Below are 15,803 nucleotides of genomic sequence, written 5' to 3'. Positions count from 1 at the left end.
TTTGTATCCCTTTCCAGTTCTTCGTGTATATACAACCTAGTGCAAATATGGTTTACGTTTCTCTCCCATTTGTACCCAAAAGGGAGCTCATTATGTACTTACTGTGGCAGCAACAGAGAGTTTGCTTGTTTTCTGTTACAGTCTTAAAGTATTCCTTTGTACAGAAGAGCCACAGTTCATTTCCCCAGGGAATGCCATATTGATGCACTTTAGACCACATCCAGATTTTGGCGTTCTGCACGAAGCTGCAGGAAACAACTTGTTCACCTGTTTTGTTTTTGTTTTTGTTTTTGAGACAGAGTTTTGCTCTTTTTGCCCAGGCTGGAGTGCAATGGCGTGATACTGGCTCACTGCAACCTCCGCCTCCCAGGTTCAAGCAATTCTCCTGCCTCAGCCTCCCTAGTAGCTGGGATTACAGGCGCACGCCACCATGCCCAGCTAATTTTTGTATTTTTAATAGAGACGGGGTTTCACCATGTTAGCCAGGCTGGTCTCGAACTCCTGACCTCATGTAATCCTCCCGCCTCAGCCTCCCAAAGTGCTGGGATTACAGGCGTGAGCCACCGTGCCCGGCCTACTTGTTCACCTGTTATTTCCCATGTGTGCAGGTCTGTTTACTTCCTGGAAGCCTGTTTGCTGGACTAAAGCAAATGTGCATTTATAACTTGGATAGCTACTGCTGAATTGCGTTCCTCTGGAGTTGTAGCAAATTGTGCCAGTTGAGACCCCCAAGGACAGTATATGCAAGCATCTTTACTAGACATAGGCTTTATTCCTAATGTGATGGGTGGTAAATGGTACCCTAGGGTGAAAAATAGTGCCCTACGGTGCGTTTTGCTGTGCATTTCTCTTACTACAAGTGAGGTTGAGTAGCTCTGAAAATACTTAAGCCTTTTGTCTTTCCTTTTCTGTGCACTGTCTGATCATATCCTTTGCGCCTTTTTCTCACCAGTTGTAATTCTTAGTGATTCCTAGAGGCTCTCTATATATGAGAGAGATGAACTTTGTACTAGGAGTTGCAAATATTTTCCCCAGTAAGTCATTTGGCATGTGACTTAATTTGTGGGGTGTGTGTGTGTGTGTGTGCACTTTTGATGAGAATGAAATTAAATTTTTTTAATTTTTTGGTATCTTTAAGCTTTTTATGTTTAAATGACTTCAAACACATAAAAAGTTTCAGGACTAGTACAGAGAGCTCATAGGAGTTCTTTACTCCTCAACTAGGTGTATTAGTTATCTATTGCTATGCAGTAAATTGCCCTCAAAACTTAGCAGCTTCAAACAGCAAGTATTCACGTGTCTCACACAGTTTCTAAGCATCAGGAATCTGAAAGCAGCTTAGCTAGGAGGTTCTAGCTCTGGATCTCCCATGAGGTTGTAGTCATCTGAAGGTCCCACTGATCTGGAGAACCTGCTCCCACGCTCACTTGTGTGGCTATCAGCAGGAGGCCTCAGTTGCTCCCTCAGTGGGCCTCTCCATAGGGCAGCACATGACACACAGTGGTTGGCTTCCCGCAGTGAGTGACCCAATAGAAACAGACTGAGAATGCTCAGGATCGGAGCCGCAGGCTCTTTATAACTAATCTTGGAAGTGTCATATAATCACTTCTGCCAAATTCTATTGGCCACAAAGACCAGCCTGTGGGAGGGGACTGAACAGAAGGAGGTGAGGATTGTTGGTGGCTGCCTCCCATATCTACCCATTGTCAGCCTTTTGCTGCATCTGCCTTGACCTTAGCGTTCTCAATTCTGTGTACACTTTTTGCTGAATCAGTTGAGAGTAAGTTGCAACCATTATACCCCTTTGCCCCTTAATATTTTATTTTATTTATTTATGTATTTATTTATTTTTGAGTCTGAATCTCGCTCTGTCACCCAGTCTGGAGTGCAGTGGCATGATCTTGGCTCACTGTAGCCTCTGCCTCCCAGGTTCAAGCGATTCTCTTGCCTCAGCCTCCTGAGTAGCTGGGATTACAGGCACACACCACCACGCCCTGCTAATTTTTGTGTTTTTAGTACAGATGGGGTTTCACCATGTTGATCAGGCTGGTCTTGAACTCCTGGGCTCAAGTGATCCACCTGCCTTGGCCTCCCAAAGTGCTGGGATTACAGGCGTGAGCCACCGCAGCCAGCCTACCCCTTAATATTTTAGTATAATATTTCAGCCCTGGAGAACAAGGACATTCTCTTACTTAACCATCATACTGCAAAGAAATAAAGGAGACAGCATTGACACGATACTGTTGTGAAATCCACTGTCCGTAATCCAACTTCACCAGGTGCCCAGGGATCCTGTAATGTTGTATTATTCTCCTATTTCATGTAGGAGTGCCGCTGCGTGCGGGCCACCTCCCTGAGCCCTTGGAACCTGTTGAGTGGGACAGTTCTCTTTTGCCTGACTCAGCGACGCATCTGCCATTGGCCATTTGAGTCATTTCTCCTTTTCCTCTATTGTAAATACTCCCAAAGTGGGCATCCCCATAGCAAGTACTTGAATATTCTTTTTTTTTTTTTTTTTGAGACGGAGTTTCACTCTTGTTGCCCAGGCTGGAGTGCAGTGGCGCAATCTCAGTTCACTACAACCTCCGCCTCCCGGGTTCAAGCAATTCTCTAGCCTCAGTCTCCTGAGTAGCTGGGATTACAGGTGCATGCTACCACGCCCGGCTAATTATTTTTGTATTTTTAGTAGAGACGGGGTTTCATCATATTGATCAGGCTGGTCTCGAACTCTTGACCTCTGGTTATCTGCCCGCCTCAGCCTCCCAAAGTGCTGGGATTACAGGCGTGAGCCACCGCGCCCGGCCAAATATTCTTCATCACAGATTCCCAGAGGGGAATTTCCAGGTCAAAGTCATGACTCTTTCAAAGTCCCCAGACCAAGCTGCCTTCCAGGAGGCAGTCCCACCAGCCGTACACAGTGCCAAGAACTGTGCCTCTCATCTCTTCTTAGAGGTGGCAAACCTTTTGAATGACTGGATTGATGACTGATTGATTGGTTGGTTTGGTTTGGTTCTTTAACTGTCAGAAGTTACTCAGGTCCCAGCTTGGAAGGGATGCTGGAAGGGCCCTGGGACTTAGAGGCCAAAGCTGGTGGTGAATCTGATGTCATGCCGAGAGGCCCGGCTCTGGAGTGTGGTGGTGCTGGCTGTCCTCGGGCAGATTTCCTGAGCCCTCTGAGCCTGAACTCAGTCAGCTTTGAGAAACGGCTCGGAAGTCACTGAGCAGTGAAAAGTCCTCAGTTCTGCCTTCCCCAGCCTGGAGAGTCTGGACCAGTTTTGGCGCCTTGGCCTCAGTTTCTTATCTGTGAAATGGGTCCAGTGTTACCACTGCCCTCAGGGCTAGAGAGAGATCACACAAATGGATGCGGGAGGCCGGCCATTCGTGTTAGATCAGCATGAGCTGTTACTAGGATGCAGATTCTGTGACAGCAAGCGTCACGGTGCCAGCCCAGTGTTGGGTACACAGCTGGTGCCCACTGGTTACACAGTGGCTGCTCTGGTTATGATTCTTTGGGAGGAGGGTCCAGAAGGGCAAGGCGCTCCGTCTGAGACATACTTTAGGCGAGGTGGCTGTGTGTGTGTGACAGAACTAGCACCAGATCGCGTGTGCTTGCAGACACAGGCTTCATCAGAGTCTGGTACGTTGTGCACACGCACGCACGCTTGTACCTGCAAGCTCACGTGGCGCCCAGGTAGGCCTGCAGCCATGGCCACACAGGCACACAGAGGCAGGTGCCCAGGACGCTTAGAAGGGGGTCCAGGCCTTCCCATGCCCGCATCCAGAGGTCCACACGTAGCTGTGAACCCAGGCCTGTCTCTGCGTGGCCATCTGTATCCTCAGCAGCCCCTGTGCCGTGGCCATCAGTCCCTAGCCATGGTACACAGCATCATGCTGGTGTCTCTTTGCCTTGACTTGGCTGGATGGGCTGGTAGGGGCTGGCGGCTGGGACGCTGCCCTGCCCACCCTCCTTCCCCGCTGCTGTGCTCTCCGCCCGGCCCTCCTGCCTCCTGCTGGGCAGTGGGTGTGGTGCCCCTGCTGCCACCGCCACCACTGCCTCTGCTTCCTCCGCTGCTGCCACCCCAACCCTGCAGGGCTCGCCTTTGTCCGGGGAACTGCGAGGGGTGGGGGGAATGGGGCAGAAGGGGGGTTGAGATCAGAGGCCAGAGAAATGTGGAGGAGTTGGGGTGGGGGACAGAGGTCAAGGGCAGGTGGAGGGGGTGTCATGGGGAATGAGAGACGAGGGAGGGAAGGGCAGCCGTGGTGGGCTCCCCTCTCAGGATTGGGGTGGGCTAGGAAGGGGGCTTCTGGCGGGGATGGCTGGGGACCCCAGTGTCTTGGGGCAACAGGAGCTACGGTTGGTTCTGACCCCCGCCCCTCCCCTCTCCCTCCCTCCCCTGCCCAGATCCCGGCAGCGGCTCCGCTGAAGGGCCCAGGCCCCTCTTCGTCCCCGTCACTACCTCACCAGGCCCCTCTAGGGGACACCCCCCACCTGCCCTCCCCACACCCCACCCGGCCCCCTTCCCGCCCACCCTCCCGGCCCCAGAGCGTGTCCCGCCCTCCCTCAGAGCCAGCCTTGCACCCTTGCCCCCCACCCCAGGCCCCCCCAACTCTGCCTGGCATCTTTGTCATCCAAAACCAACTGGGTGTTCCCCCGCCTGCCAGCAACCCGGCCCCTACTGCCCCAGGCCCACCCCAGCCGCCTCTCCGTCCCCCATCCCAGCCGCCTGAGGGACCGCTGCCCCCAGCCCCCCACCTCCCTCCATCCTCCACCTCCTCCGCTGTGGCCTCCTCCTCTGAGACGTCCTCCAGGTTGCCAGCCCCTACGCCATCCGACTTCCAGCTCCAGTTCCCACCCAGCCAGGTGCCCCACAAGTCCCCCACCCCCCCTCCAACCCTCCACCTGGTCCCCGAGCCGACAGCACCCCCCCCACCACCTCCTCGGACCTTCCAGATGGTGAGCACCCCCTTCCCGGCGCTGCCCCAGCCGAAGGCTCTTCTCGAGAGATTTCACCAGGTAACGGGAGGCAGGGACTGCCCGCCCCATCAGCCCCATCCCATCCCACCCCCTCAGTCTGATGGGAGCCCCTCCGCCTTATGGCTCTGTGTTCCTCCCCAGCCCTGCTGCGTCTGGACACCCCTACTCCTAGCCTGTGTTCCCCACCCCTCATCCACCTGTCCCCTCCTCAGGTGCCGTCCGGAATCATCCTCCAGAACAAGGCTGGGGGTGCCCCTGCCGCCCCGCAGACCTCCACCAGCCTGGGGCCCCTCACCAGCCCCACTGCTTCTGTGCTGGTCAGTGGGCAGGCCTCATCCGGGACCCCCACCGCCCCCAGCCACGCCCCCGCCCCGGCACCCATGGCCACCACAGGTAGGGGAGAGGTCGCCTACGTGCCCAGGGAGACGGGGCGTGAAGATGGGCGGGCGGGGCTGAGAGCAGGGAGAATGGGCTGGGGCCGGGCTCTGGGACTCAGCAGAGGGCATCAGCCAGAACTCAAGGGACCCAGGAAGGCCGGAGGTGGTAGGGCTGGCCCCAGATTTGAAGGGCCGGAGGGCCAGGAGGAGAGCAGTGGGGTACACGGTGGGGCTTCCATCTGAGGAGGCAGCCTTCATGCGGTGACCGCAGGCCCTGTCTCCCCCACCCCGCCCACCCCCAGGCCTCCCTCCTCTGCTTCCGGCCGAGAACAAGGCTTTTGCCAGCAACCTCCCGACCCTGAATGTGGCCAAGGCCGCTTCCTCCGGGCCAGGGAAGCCCTCCGGGCTGCAGGTAAGGGGCCTCCAGAGCAGGGGTCAGGACAGGACCAGGAGCCTTCGGGAACTGGGAACTGGGGCCGGCAGGGTCAGGGAGACACAGGAAGACGGGGACAGGATGAAGCTGAGACCGTCAGGCAGCTGAGACACCACGAACAGCTGTGCAGGGACAGGAAGGGCAGAACGACACCCAGACGGGCAGCCAGAGATGAGGGAGAAACACGGAGACGGTGGGACGGAGATGGCACCAAGACGACTGGCAACAGCGTGAGGGACTGCGACTGGGGAAAGAGCAAGTGATATGGACACAGGACGGGAAGGACAGGGCTGAGACGACAAGATGTGAGCTCAGGACAGGAAAGGCGGGTTTAGAAGAGACAGACCGAGCGGATCAGGGACCGAGAATGAAAGGGTGAGAGGGTGGGGACAGCTGAGGCCAAGGCCACCTGTAAGATGTAAGACGTGGGGGAGACAGAAGACAAGGAGAGGAGCAGGTGGGAGGACCAGGACCCAAGAGGCCTGGAGAGGCTCAGAGACGGAGATGCCGGAACGAAGGCTAGACGCTGAGGACAAGAGGGGAAGCCAGGAAGGGAGGCAGGGGGGCAAAACGACAGGAGCCGCATTGGGAGACTGTGTGAGGCAGGGGCACTGGGTGCTGGGCGGTGATGTGGGAAGCAGGCATCTGGCAGAGGAGGGAGGTCACACAGAGGCAGCCCTGGGCGAGGAGACGGAGGGGACCCAGGCGGAGGACGCCCAGGGCTCCAGCCTGCCTGTCACCCTCTCTGTCCACTCCCCAGCCCAGCCCAGGTCTCCCCCTGGGGTTCATTGTGATGGGCAGGGGATCCTGCAGCTGGGGCCAGGCCCCCACCCGGGTGAGACACCAGTCCCCTGACCCGTCTTTATCCCAGGCTGGAGGGGAAGCGGGTCAGGGGAGGGAAGGCTTCTGGAGGCAAAGGCCTCTCACTCGCCTTTCTTCTCCCAGTATGAGAGCAAGCTGAGTGGCCTGAAGAAGCCCCCCACGCTTCAGCCCAGCAAGGAAGCCTGGTGAGTCCACACCCCATCCTTGCACGCCTGCCCTGTACCTTCCAGAGACCTGGGGGAGCCTGGGGCCACCCTCCAGAAGCAGAGTTGGGCAGGCCCAAGTGCCAAGCCCAGCTCTACCTCTTGGTAGCAATGTAGTTCCCTCATAGACGCTCAGTTTCCCCCTCTGGAAAATGGGGTGGTAATGGGGGTGACCAGAGAGTGGTGGAGGGAGGGTAGGCTGTGGCTCCACCAGGCTGGGACTCAGGAGGGCGGCAGTTTGGTCTGTCCTGTTTGTTGCTGTGCCCTCCATGTCTCCCACACGGCTGGGCAGCGTCGGTGCTGAGCCCCACTGGGTGGGTGAAATAATGGGTGGGGGAAGTGAGTGGGTGGACATGGCTGTTGGGAGGGTGATGGGGGGTGTTTGGGGATGGATGGATGGGAGTCTGGGTGGATGGATGGGTAACTGCTGGATGCCTGCCTGCCCTCTCTCCTGCCCTCCTTCCACCACTAGGGTTTTTTGTTTTGCTTTAGGGGGGTTTCTTTGAGCCAGAGTCTCACTCTGTCACCTAGGCTAGAGTGCAATGGCACAATATTGGCTCGCTGCAACCTCCGCCTCCCCGGTTCATGTGATTCTCCTGCCCCAGCCTCCCAAGTAGCTGTGACCACAGGCATCCACCACCATGCCCGGCTAATTTTTGTATTTTTAGTAGAGACGGGGTTTCACCATGTTGGCCTCAAGTAATCCACCTGCCTCGGCCTCTCAAGTTGCTGGGATTACAGGCGTGAGCCACCACACCCAGCTCACCATGAGTGTTTTTTAAAAACATATAAGTCCGGGGGATGGAGGTTGCAGTGAGCCGAGATCACGCCACTGCACTCAAGCCTGGGTGACAGAGCAAGACCGCATCCCCCAGCCAAAAAAAAAAAAAAAAATTTATATATATTGTGGAGACAAGGTCTTACTAAGTTGCCCGGGCTGGTTGGTTTTGTTTTTGTTTTGTTTTGTTTTGTTTTTGGAGATGAAGTCTCATTCTGTCACCCAGGCTGGAGTGCAGTGGTACAATCTCGGCTCACTGCAACTTCTGCCTCCTGGGTTCAAGTGATTCTCCTACCTCAGTCTCCCGAGTAGCTGGGATTACAGGTGCATGCCACCACACCTGCCTAATTTTTGTATTTTTAGTAGAGACGGGGTTTCATTATGTTGGCCAGGCTGGTCTTGAACTTCTGACCTCAGGTGATCTGCCCATCTCGGCCTCCCAAAGTGCTGGGAGTACAAGTGTGAGCCACCATGCCCGGCCTAGGTTGGTCTGAAACTCCTAGTCTCAAGTGATCCTCCCATCTCAGTCTCCTGAGTAGCTGGGACTACAGGCACGTGCCACCACACTCGGCTAATTTTTTTTTATAATTTTTGTAGAGACAGGGTCTTGCTGTGTTGCCCAGGCTGGTCTTGAACTCCTGGGCTCAGACAGTCTTTCTGCCTCGGCCTCGCAAACCGCTGGGATTGCAGGTGTGAGCCTCTGCGCCTGGCCTAGGAGTGTGAATTAACTCCCCACTCAGTGTCCAGGCCTGAGCCCCAAGTCCCTGCCCCCACAGTGCAGAGAGCCTGCTGGTTTTTAGCCAAGGGTGGATTTGGGCCTGCCTGGTGGGGGAGACAGTCACACGGCCAATAGGCATAACCCACTGTAACATGGGCTACAAAAGCGGCCCCTGAGAAGACAGGATCCAGCCTCCCTCCCTCCTTCCCGAAGGCTGCGCTTAGGAAGAGGCAGGGTGGAGCCACACTGGCCCCAGGTGGCAGGAGGCAGAATAGCAGCTTCCAGGCTCTGGCCTCACTCCCGCTCTGCTCTTCCTCTCTTATGTGCTTTGGGGAGGAGTGACTTCACTTCACTTTCTCGACCTCACCTTGCCCTTCTGTAAAATGGGGATAGCGATAGCACCGCTTTGGTTGGCCCCAGGGACTCAGTGAGACGGAACAAGCACGTTCAGTACATGCGAACACCACTGCCCAAGTATTCCTCTTCCCTCTGTTGTGTTCAGTTGCGGCCTGGGGCTGAGGGTTCAGGGACTTCCCCTGGCCCTCACCCTTCCCCCCACCCTCTGCCATGTGTGGTCTCTCCCCTTTCCACCCGCAGTTTCCTGGAGCATTTGCACAAACACCAGGGCTCCGTCCTGCACCCCGACTACAAGACGGCCTTCCCCTCCTTTGAGGACGCCCTGCATCGCCTCCTGCCCTACCATGTCTACCAGGGCGCCCTCCCCTCCCCCAATGACTACCACAAAGGTGAGGCCTCCCCAGGACACGGCCCTCTATGTCCCGGGGGACCCCAGCCGGTGGGGCGGGGCGCCGCCAGCGTGGAGTCGCAGGTGCACGGTGCGCTATGCTGACCCTGCCCCGCCCTCCTTCCTGCGCATCCGCGGCCGCCCCCAACATCTCCTCCCTTGCCTCTCTTCCCTTCCTTGCAGTGGACGAGGAGTTTGAGACGGTCTCCACACAGCTGCTGAAACGCACCCAGGCCATGCTCAATAAATATCGGCTGCTGCTCTTGGAGGAGTCCCGGGTAGGGTCAGAGTCGCCTCCCTCGCCTCTGGGCTCCTCCCCGCTGGGACGCTGCCCCTTCCCCTCGCCCGCTTTGGGCAAGGTGGAGTCTCCCGCCCCTACTAGCCCCGGGAGGGAGGTTGGGAGGGAGGCGGGAGCTCCGATCACAAGGAGGACAGTTTAGACCCTGCACGCATGGTCCCTTTCACTCGCGCCCCTTCCCCCTTCTTGCTGGTTCACTCGCCCGTCTTCTCTTCCCCCTACTCCAGAGGGTGAGCCCCTCAGCGGAGATGGTAATGATCGACCGAATGTTCATTCAGGAGGAGAAGACCACCCTTGCCTTGGATAAACAGCTGGCCAAGGAGAAGCCGGGTGAGAGGGGGGAGTGAGAGGGGAGGGGAGGGAGAGGTGCCCCCACCCCACCTGGGCGGAAGAATTAGATTCAGGGTCGGGAGTGGGTGTGTGGTCGTACCTCACTCCACCACTAGGAGGCACCCCAGCCCCACCTTCCTACTGCGGCTGGGCCTCCCCTGACCTCCCGCATCCCAGACCAGAGAGCCCACATCCATCTTCCTCCATCCCTGTGTGTCCCTTTCACGAACTCCGCCACCCTAGGATGGGGGGGAATATGCTGCCACCCCCGTGGGACAGAGAACAGGAGAGCAGGCGCCTAGGTTGCAAAATATATAAGGTAACGCCCACTCTTGGGTGCCAGTCCTTTGCTCTGGGACCCGAGAGTGAGCACCTCCTTAAGTGTTGCACCTTAGGCGGCTCGCTGGCCTCACTCTAGTCTCCTGTCTGCAGGAAACCGTACAGGCAGATCCCAGCTGCCAGAGTTTCCAGAATATTCCCTTAGCCTTCGCCCGCATTCCAACTCCAGGGCTTCCCTGGATAAAAACATGGTCCCTGCTTTGTGCTGCCAGGCCCAGGCTTTTCACCTCGAGCTCTGGACCTTAATTTTGAAAAAGTAGTCATTGGTACCTAAATGGGTGCAAAGGGGTGGCCATAGTGAAGGAGGGGCCAGGAGCAAGTCTGAAGTGTCTAGGGTAGGAGAGGAAGGGTAGTTCCATGGTTAGGGGCTCAATGCTGGAGTCTTGGTTTAAATCCTGGCTCTGCCACTTACTGACTGTGTGACCTTGGGCAAGTTACTTACCTTCTCTGTGTCTCCGTATTCTCATTTTGTAAAGTGGGGGTTATGATGATCAGTTTACAGTCCCTTATCTGACACTCTTGGGGCCTGATATGTTCTGTAATCTTTTTGCTTTTAGAAAGGTGATGAGCTACCTCAATGCTGTCTTCTGATTTACCCCTAGTGGGTTTGAGGAAGCACTCTGTGATCAAACACACTAGTATTTCTGGAGTGAAATCGATGGGTATGCAGAGTAGTTGGGATAAATTAAGACCATAGGGCTGGGCGTGGTGGCTCACGCCTGTAATCCCAGCACTTTGGGAGGCCGAGGCAGGTGGATCACAAGGTCAGGAGTTCAAGACCAGCCTGACCAAGATGGTGAAACCCCATCTCTACTAAAAATACAAAAAAATTAGCCTGGCCTGGTGGTGGGCGCCTGTAATCCCAGCCACTCAGGAGGCTGAGGCAGAGAATTGCTTCAACCCGGGAGGCGGAGGTTGCAGTGAGCCGAGATCGCGCCACTACACTCCAGCCTGGGCGACAGAGCGAGACTCGTCTCAAAAAAAAAAAAAAAAAAAAAAATCAAGACCATAAATAACCTCACGTAGCCAGCTGTGGTGGCTCACACCTGTAATCCCAGGACTTTGGGAGGCTGAGGCGGGCGGATCACCTGAGGTCAGGAGTGCGAGACCAGCCTGGGCAACATGGCGAAACCTTGTCTCTACTAAAAATACAAAAAGTAGCCAGGCGTGGTGTCTGGCACCTATAATCCCAGCTACTTCGGAGGCTGAGGCAGGAGAATCGCTTGAACCCAGGAGGCGGAGGTTGCAGTGAGGTGAGATGGCGCCACTGCACTCCAGCCTGGGCAACAGAGTGAGACTCTGTCTCAAAGAAACACACAAACACACACAAAAAAAACCTCATGTCATTTCAGACCAGACTTTGAAATTAGATACCTCCTTACCCCCATTTTTAAAAAGTTATGTATATAAATAGAGCAGTGCTGTCTAATAGAACTTCATATGGCCAGGCACAGTGGCTCACGCCTGTAATCCCAGCACTTTGGGAGGCTGAGGCAGGCGGATCACGAGGTCAGGAGATCGAGACCATCCTGGCTAACATGGTGAAACCCCATCTCTACTAAAAATACAAAAAATTAGCTGGGCGTGGTGGTGGGCGCCTGTAGTCCCAGCTACTCGGGAGGCTGAGGCAGGAGAATGGCGTGAACTCGGGAGGTGGAGCTTGCAGTGAGCAGAGATCGCGCCACTGTACTCCAGCCTGGGTGACAAAGTGAGACTCTGTCTCAAAAAAAAAAAAAAAAAAATACAATAGAACTTCATATGATTTATTTATTTGTTTGCTTGTTTGTTTATAGAGACAGGGGTCTCACTACTGTGCCCAGGCAGGTCTCAAACTCCTGGGCTCAAGCGATCCCCCTGCCTTGGCCTCCCAAAGTGCTGGGCTTACAGGCCTGAGCCTTGTTTTACATTCTCTTAATTTACTTATGTCTGAATGAGCCCCAGGTGGCTTGTGGCCAATGCGCCAGACACAGTGGTTTAGAGTTGGGGGAATTTGGGCTTTGCTGAAGAGGGTCTCACCCAGCCTGTCCTGAGAATTGGAGGGTGCAGGGTGCAGTCTAGTGCCTGGCAGGTAGTAGGTGCACCCTGCACACAGCTCCTCCCAGCTTGGTCGGGGGGCCTCATCCTAACTCCGTGGGTTTTCTTTGCCCGGACTCTGCAGACGAGTACGTGTCTTCCTCCCGCTCGCTCGGCCTCCCCATCGCAGCCTCTTCCGAGGGTCATCGGCTCCCCGGCCACGGACCCCCGTCGTCTTCAGCTCCCGGGGCCTCCGCCCAGCCCCCTCCACACCTGCCCACCAAGCTTGTGATCCGGCACGGCGGGGCAGGTGGCTCCCCTTCGGTCACCTGGGCCCGGGCGTCCTCCTCCCTGTCCTCCTCCTCCTCCTCCTCTGCCGCCTCCTCCTTGGACGCCGACGAGGACGGCCCCATGCCCTCCCGCAACCGCCCGCCCATCAAGACCTACGAGGCCCGAAGCCGCATCGGGCTCAAGCTCAAGATCAAGCAGGAAGCCGGGCTCAGCAAGGTCGTGCACAACACGGCCCTGGACCCCGTGCACCAGCCCCCGCCACCCCCCGCCGCCCTCAAGGTGGCCGAGCCCCCGCCACGGCCGCCACCGCCGCCACCGCCGCCCACGGGCCAGATGAACGGCACGGTGGACCACCCGCCGCCTGCCACCCCCGAGCGCAAGCCCCTGGGCACCGCCCCGCACTGCCCGCGCCTGCCACTGCGCAAGACCTACCGCGAGAACGTGGGGGGCCCTGGCGCGCCAGAGGGGACGCCCGCGGGCAGGGCACGGGGAGGCAGCCCAGCGCCGCTGCCCGCCAAAGTGGACGAGGCCACCAGCGGGCTCATCCGCGAGCTGGCGGCCGTGGAGGACGAGCTGTACCAGCGTATGCTGAAGGGCGCCCCGCCAGAGCCCGCAGCCAGCGCCGCCCAAGGCACCGGGGACCCCGACTGGGAGGCGCCCGGGTTGACCCCTGCCAAGCGGCGCAAGTCCGAGTCGCCCGACGTGGACCAGGCCAGCTTCTCCAGTGACAGCCCGCAGGATGACACGCTCACCGAGCACCTGCAGAGCGCCATCGACAGCATCCTGAACCTGCAGCAGGCCCCCGGCCGGACGCCCGCGCCCTCGTACCCCCACGCTGCCCCGGCCGGCACCCCCGCCTCCCCGCCACCCCTGCACAGGCCCGAGGCCTACCCGCCCTCCAGTCACAACGGCGGCCTTGGTGCCAGGACGTTGACCAGATAACACCGGGCCGCCTCCCCTTCCCCGTCCCCTCCTCCCGCAGACGCCGAGACAGCCGGGTGTCTGCCCTCAGCCTCCTGGGAACTCGAGCCGGGGATCCCCTGACGGTTTTTCTTGCCTAAGTTATTTGAGTCACAAAGGCCTCCTTCCCTGCCGCCTGCTTCAGCTGGGTTGCTGGGGGGTGGGCGTGGATTTAGGGGAGGGGGCTGTGATGTAAAACGTCTCCCCTGCCAAAGGAGGGGCAAAGTGCTGTGTCAGTTCCTGTTTCTTCCGATTTCCTGGCACACTGCCCCTCTGTCCGGGGGATACGCGCATGTGTTTGCCAGGGATGGGGCCACCAGGTTGATGCCAACGCTCCGGGTGCCTGTCTTGTCCGTGTGGCCTCTCAGATAGTGGAGGGTGCTGGGAGCTGGCAGGGTCCTTCCAGACAGTCTCAGCCTCTCCCCACCGCCCCCAGCAGGCTGTCAAACAAAACCAGAGAGGGGGTGGGAGAGCCAGCCTCCCAGCGTACTGTGCCCACAGGCACCCGTGTGACATCCGCACGTCCAGCTCCGTGACCTGTGTCTGTGTGTGCGCGCAAGTGAGGGAGAGATTTTGAACGCCCACCCCTCGACTTTGAAATCTGAGCAAAACAAGAAACTGGGGTCTTCCTCTCCCCCGAACCCCTCCCCAGCTAGTCTTCCCTCTGTTCTTTCTGCCTCCAGCTGTCCGCGCCAGATTTTGAAATCTCGGAGACAAAACTAGTACTGTAAGATAAATTTTTTTGTACTGTATTTATTGTGTATAACGATTTTTTTAAAGGAGAATTCTGTACATTTAGAACTCTTGTAAATTAAAAACTGATCCTTTTTTTAAAACTGTACTCATGCCCCCTTGGCCCATTGCTTTTGGGTGTTTGAGGGTGGGGGAGTGTTTGGATCTGGGGTCGTGAGGCCTTCTTCCGCATGCATTTGTTGAGCACCTGCTGAGTACCAGGCCCCGTTCTAGGCTCAGGGGGTTCAACATGAACAAGGCAGACAAGAATCCCTGCTAAGCCGGTAAGCTGACTTGTTAGTGGGGAAGGCAGGTGGTAAACAGCTAAGCCAGATCAAGCCAATTCTTATTTCTGGTAAGGTTCTATGATCTCTGCATACACTCTGAGAATTAGTGAATACTGAGCCATTGCCCCCAGGGAGACAGGGCTAGGTTTCTAAGGGCCTCTGATCACCACAGTTCAGTCAATACATCACCTTAGTTTATGTGTGTTGCTGTTTAAAAACACTTCTTTACGTATTTTTGAGACGGGCTCACTCTGTCACCCAGGCTGGAGTGCACTGGCACGATCGTGGCTCACTGCAGCCTTGATCTCCCAGGCTCAAGAGATCCTCCCGCCTCAGCCTCCCAAGCAGCTGGGATTATAGGTGCACCACCACGCCTAGCTATTTTTTTTTATTTTTTTTGTAGTGATGGGATCTCACTATGTTGCCCAGGCTGGTCTGGAACTCCATGGCTCAAGTGATCCTCTGGCCTGGGTCTCTCAAAGTGCTGGGAATACAGACGTGAGCCACCACGCCCAGCCCTAAAGATACCTTATTTAACTTATATTGTTGATTCATTCACATCGAAGTCATGCCAACAGCACTATAACTGGAACCTGGAGGAAGCTTATCTCACACGTGTATTTTATCTTTTCTCCAAAGGCACATCACAGCTTCTTGTGCTTTAAGGTCATTAGACCGCACTTCAGCTGTACGCTTGGGCCCATTTTAAACAACGAATCACCAACAAAAAACACAAAAATATGAAAAGCGTGGGACTAGATAAACCAAGAAAAGGATGCGTGTTTATGGTACGAGAGCCAAAACGAGGGCAGAATGTCGCCTTATTCAACCTCAGCTGGGAACGTGTGTTGGGCAACTTGATATTTTGCTGCCCTGTGTGTGTTGAGAGTCTTGACTTGGGGGTTACAAAGAACTTTTGATGAGCAGCTAAATGTACAAATACGGTATTTGCAAATAGTGAGGGTCCACTGTAAATGTGTACAGTGTCAGATGCCCATACAAAGAAAAATCAGGCCGGGCACAGTGGCTCACACCTGTAATCCCAGCACTTTGGGAGGCCAAGTCGAGTGGGTCACCTGAGGTCAGGAGTTCGAGACCAGCCTGGCCAACATAGTGAAACCCCATCTCTACTAAAAAAACAAAAAACAACAAAAAAAAATTAGCTGGCATGGTGGCACATGCCTGTAGTCCCAACGACTTGGGAGGCTGAGGCAGGAGAATCGTCTGAACCCAGGAGATGGAGGTTGCAGTGAGCCGAGATTGTGCCACTCCAGCCTGGGCAACAGAGTGAGACTCTATCCCCCCACCAAAAAAAAAGAAGAAAAAAAAATCATGCTAGGTGTATTAGTCCCCTCAAGCTGCTATAACAAAATGCCCCAAACAGGGCAGCTTAAAACAACAGATATTTATTCTCCCACAGCCCTAGAGGCTTGAAGTCTGAAAATAAGGTGGCATCAGGGCCATGCCCCCTCCAGAGGTGCTAGGGAAGGGTCCTTTCTTGC

General features: G+C 56.2%; 1 protein-coding gene across 7 annotated transcripts in view; it reads left to right on the top strand.

Annotated features, from left to right (window-relative positions):
* Positions 1–14,123, top strand: part of BICRA (BRD4 interacting chromatin remodeling complex associated protein) — a 99,938-nt gene extending 85,815 nt beyond the window's left edge. For 5 of the 7 annotated variants that reach the window (XM_055240159.1, XM_055240160.2, XM_055240158.2 and 2 more), the window contains 8 exons: positions 4,403–5,014; positions 5,188–5,368; positions 5,655–5,764; positions 6,731–6,792; positions 8,904–9,052; positions 9,235–9,329; positions 9,577–9,679; positions 12,177–14,123. In XM_055240159.1, the coding sequence (XP_055096134.1) occupies positions 4,403–5,014; positions 5,188–5,368; positions 5,655–5,764; positions 6,731–6,792; positions 8,904–9,052; positions 9,235–9,329; positions 9,577–9,679; positions 12,177–13,264 (2,400 nt within the window). In that variant the 3' untranslated portion in view covers positions 13,265–14,123. The remainder of the gene's footprint in view (positions 1–4,402; positions 5,015–5,187; positions 5,369–5,654; positions 5,765–6,730; positions 6,793–8,903; positions 9,053–9,234; positions 9,330–9,576; positions 9,680–12,176) is intronic. The other 2 variants (XM_063615751.1, XM_055240162.2) reach the window with 2 other exon arrangements.
* The last annotated feature ends 1,680 nt before the right edge of the window (positions 14,124–15,803 follow it).

The sequence above is a fragment of the Symphalangus syndactylus genome, chromosome 13, assembly GCF_028878055.3.
Source record: "Symphalangus syndactylus isolate Jambi chromosome 13, NHGRI_mSymSyn1-v2.1_pri, whole genome shotgun sequence".
Taxonomy (NCBI): domain Eukaryota; kingdom Metazoa; phylum Chordata; class Mammalia; order Primates; family Hylobatidae; genus Symphalangus; species Symphalangus syndactylus.
This window is presented reverse-complemented; position numbering and strand designations above follow the sequence as displayed.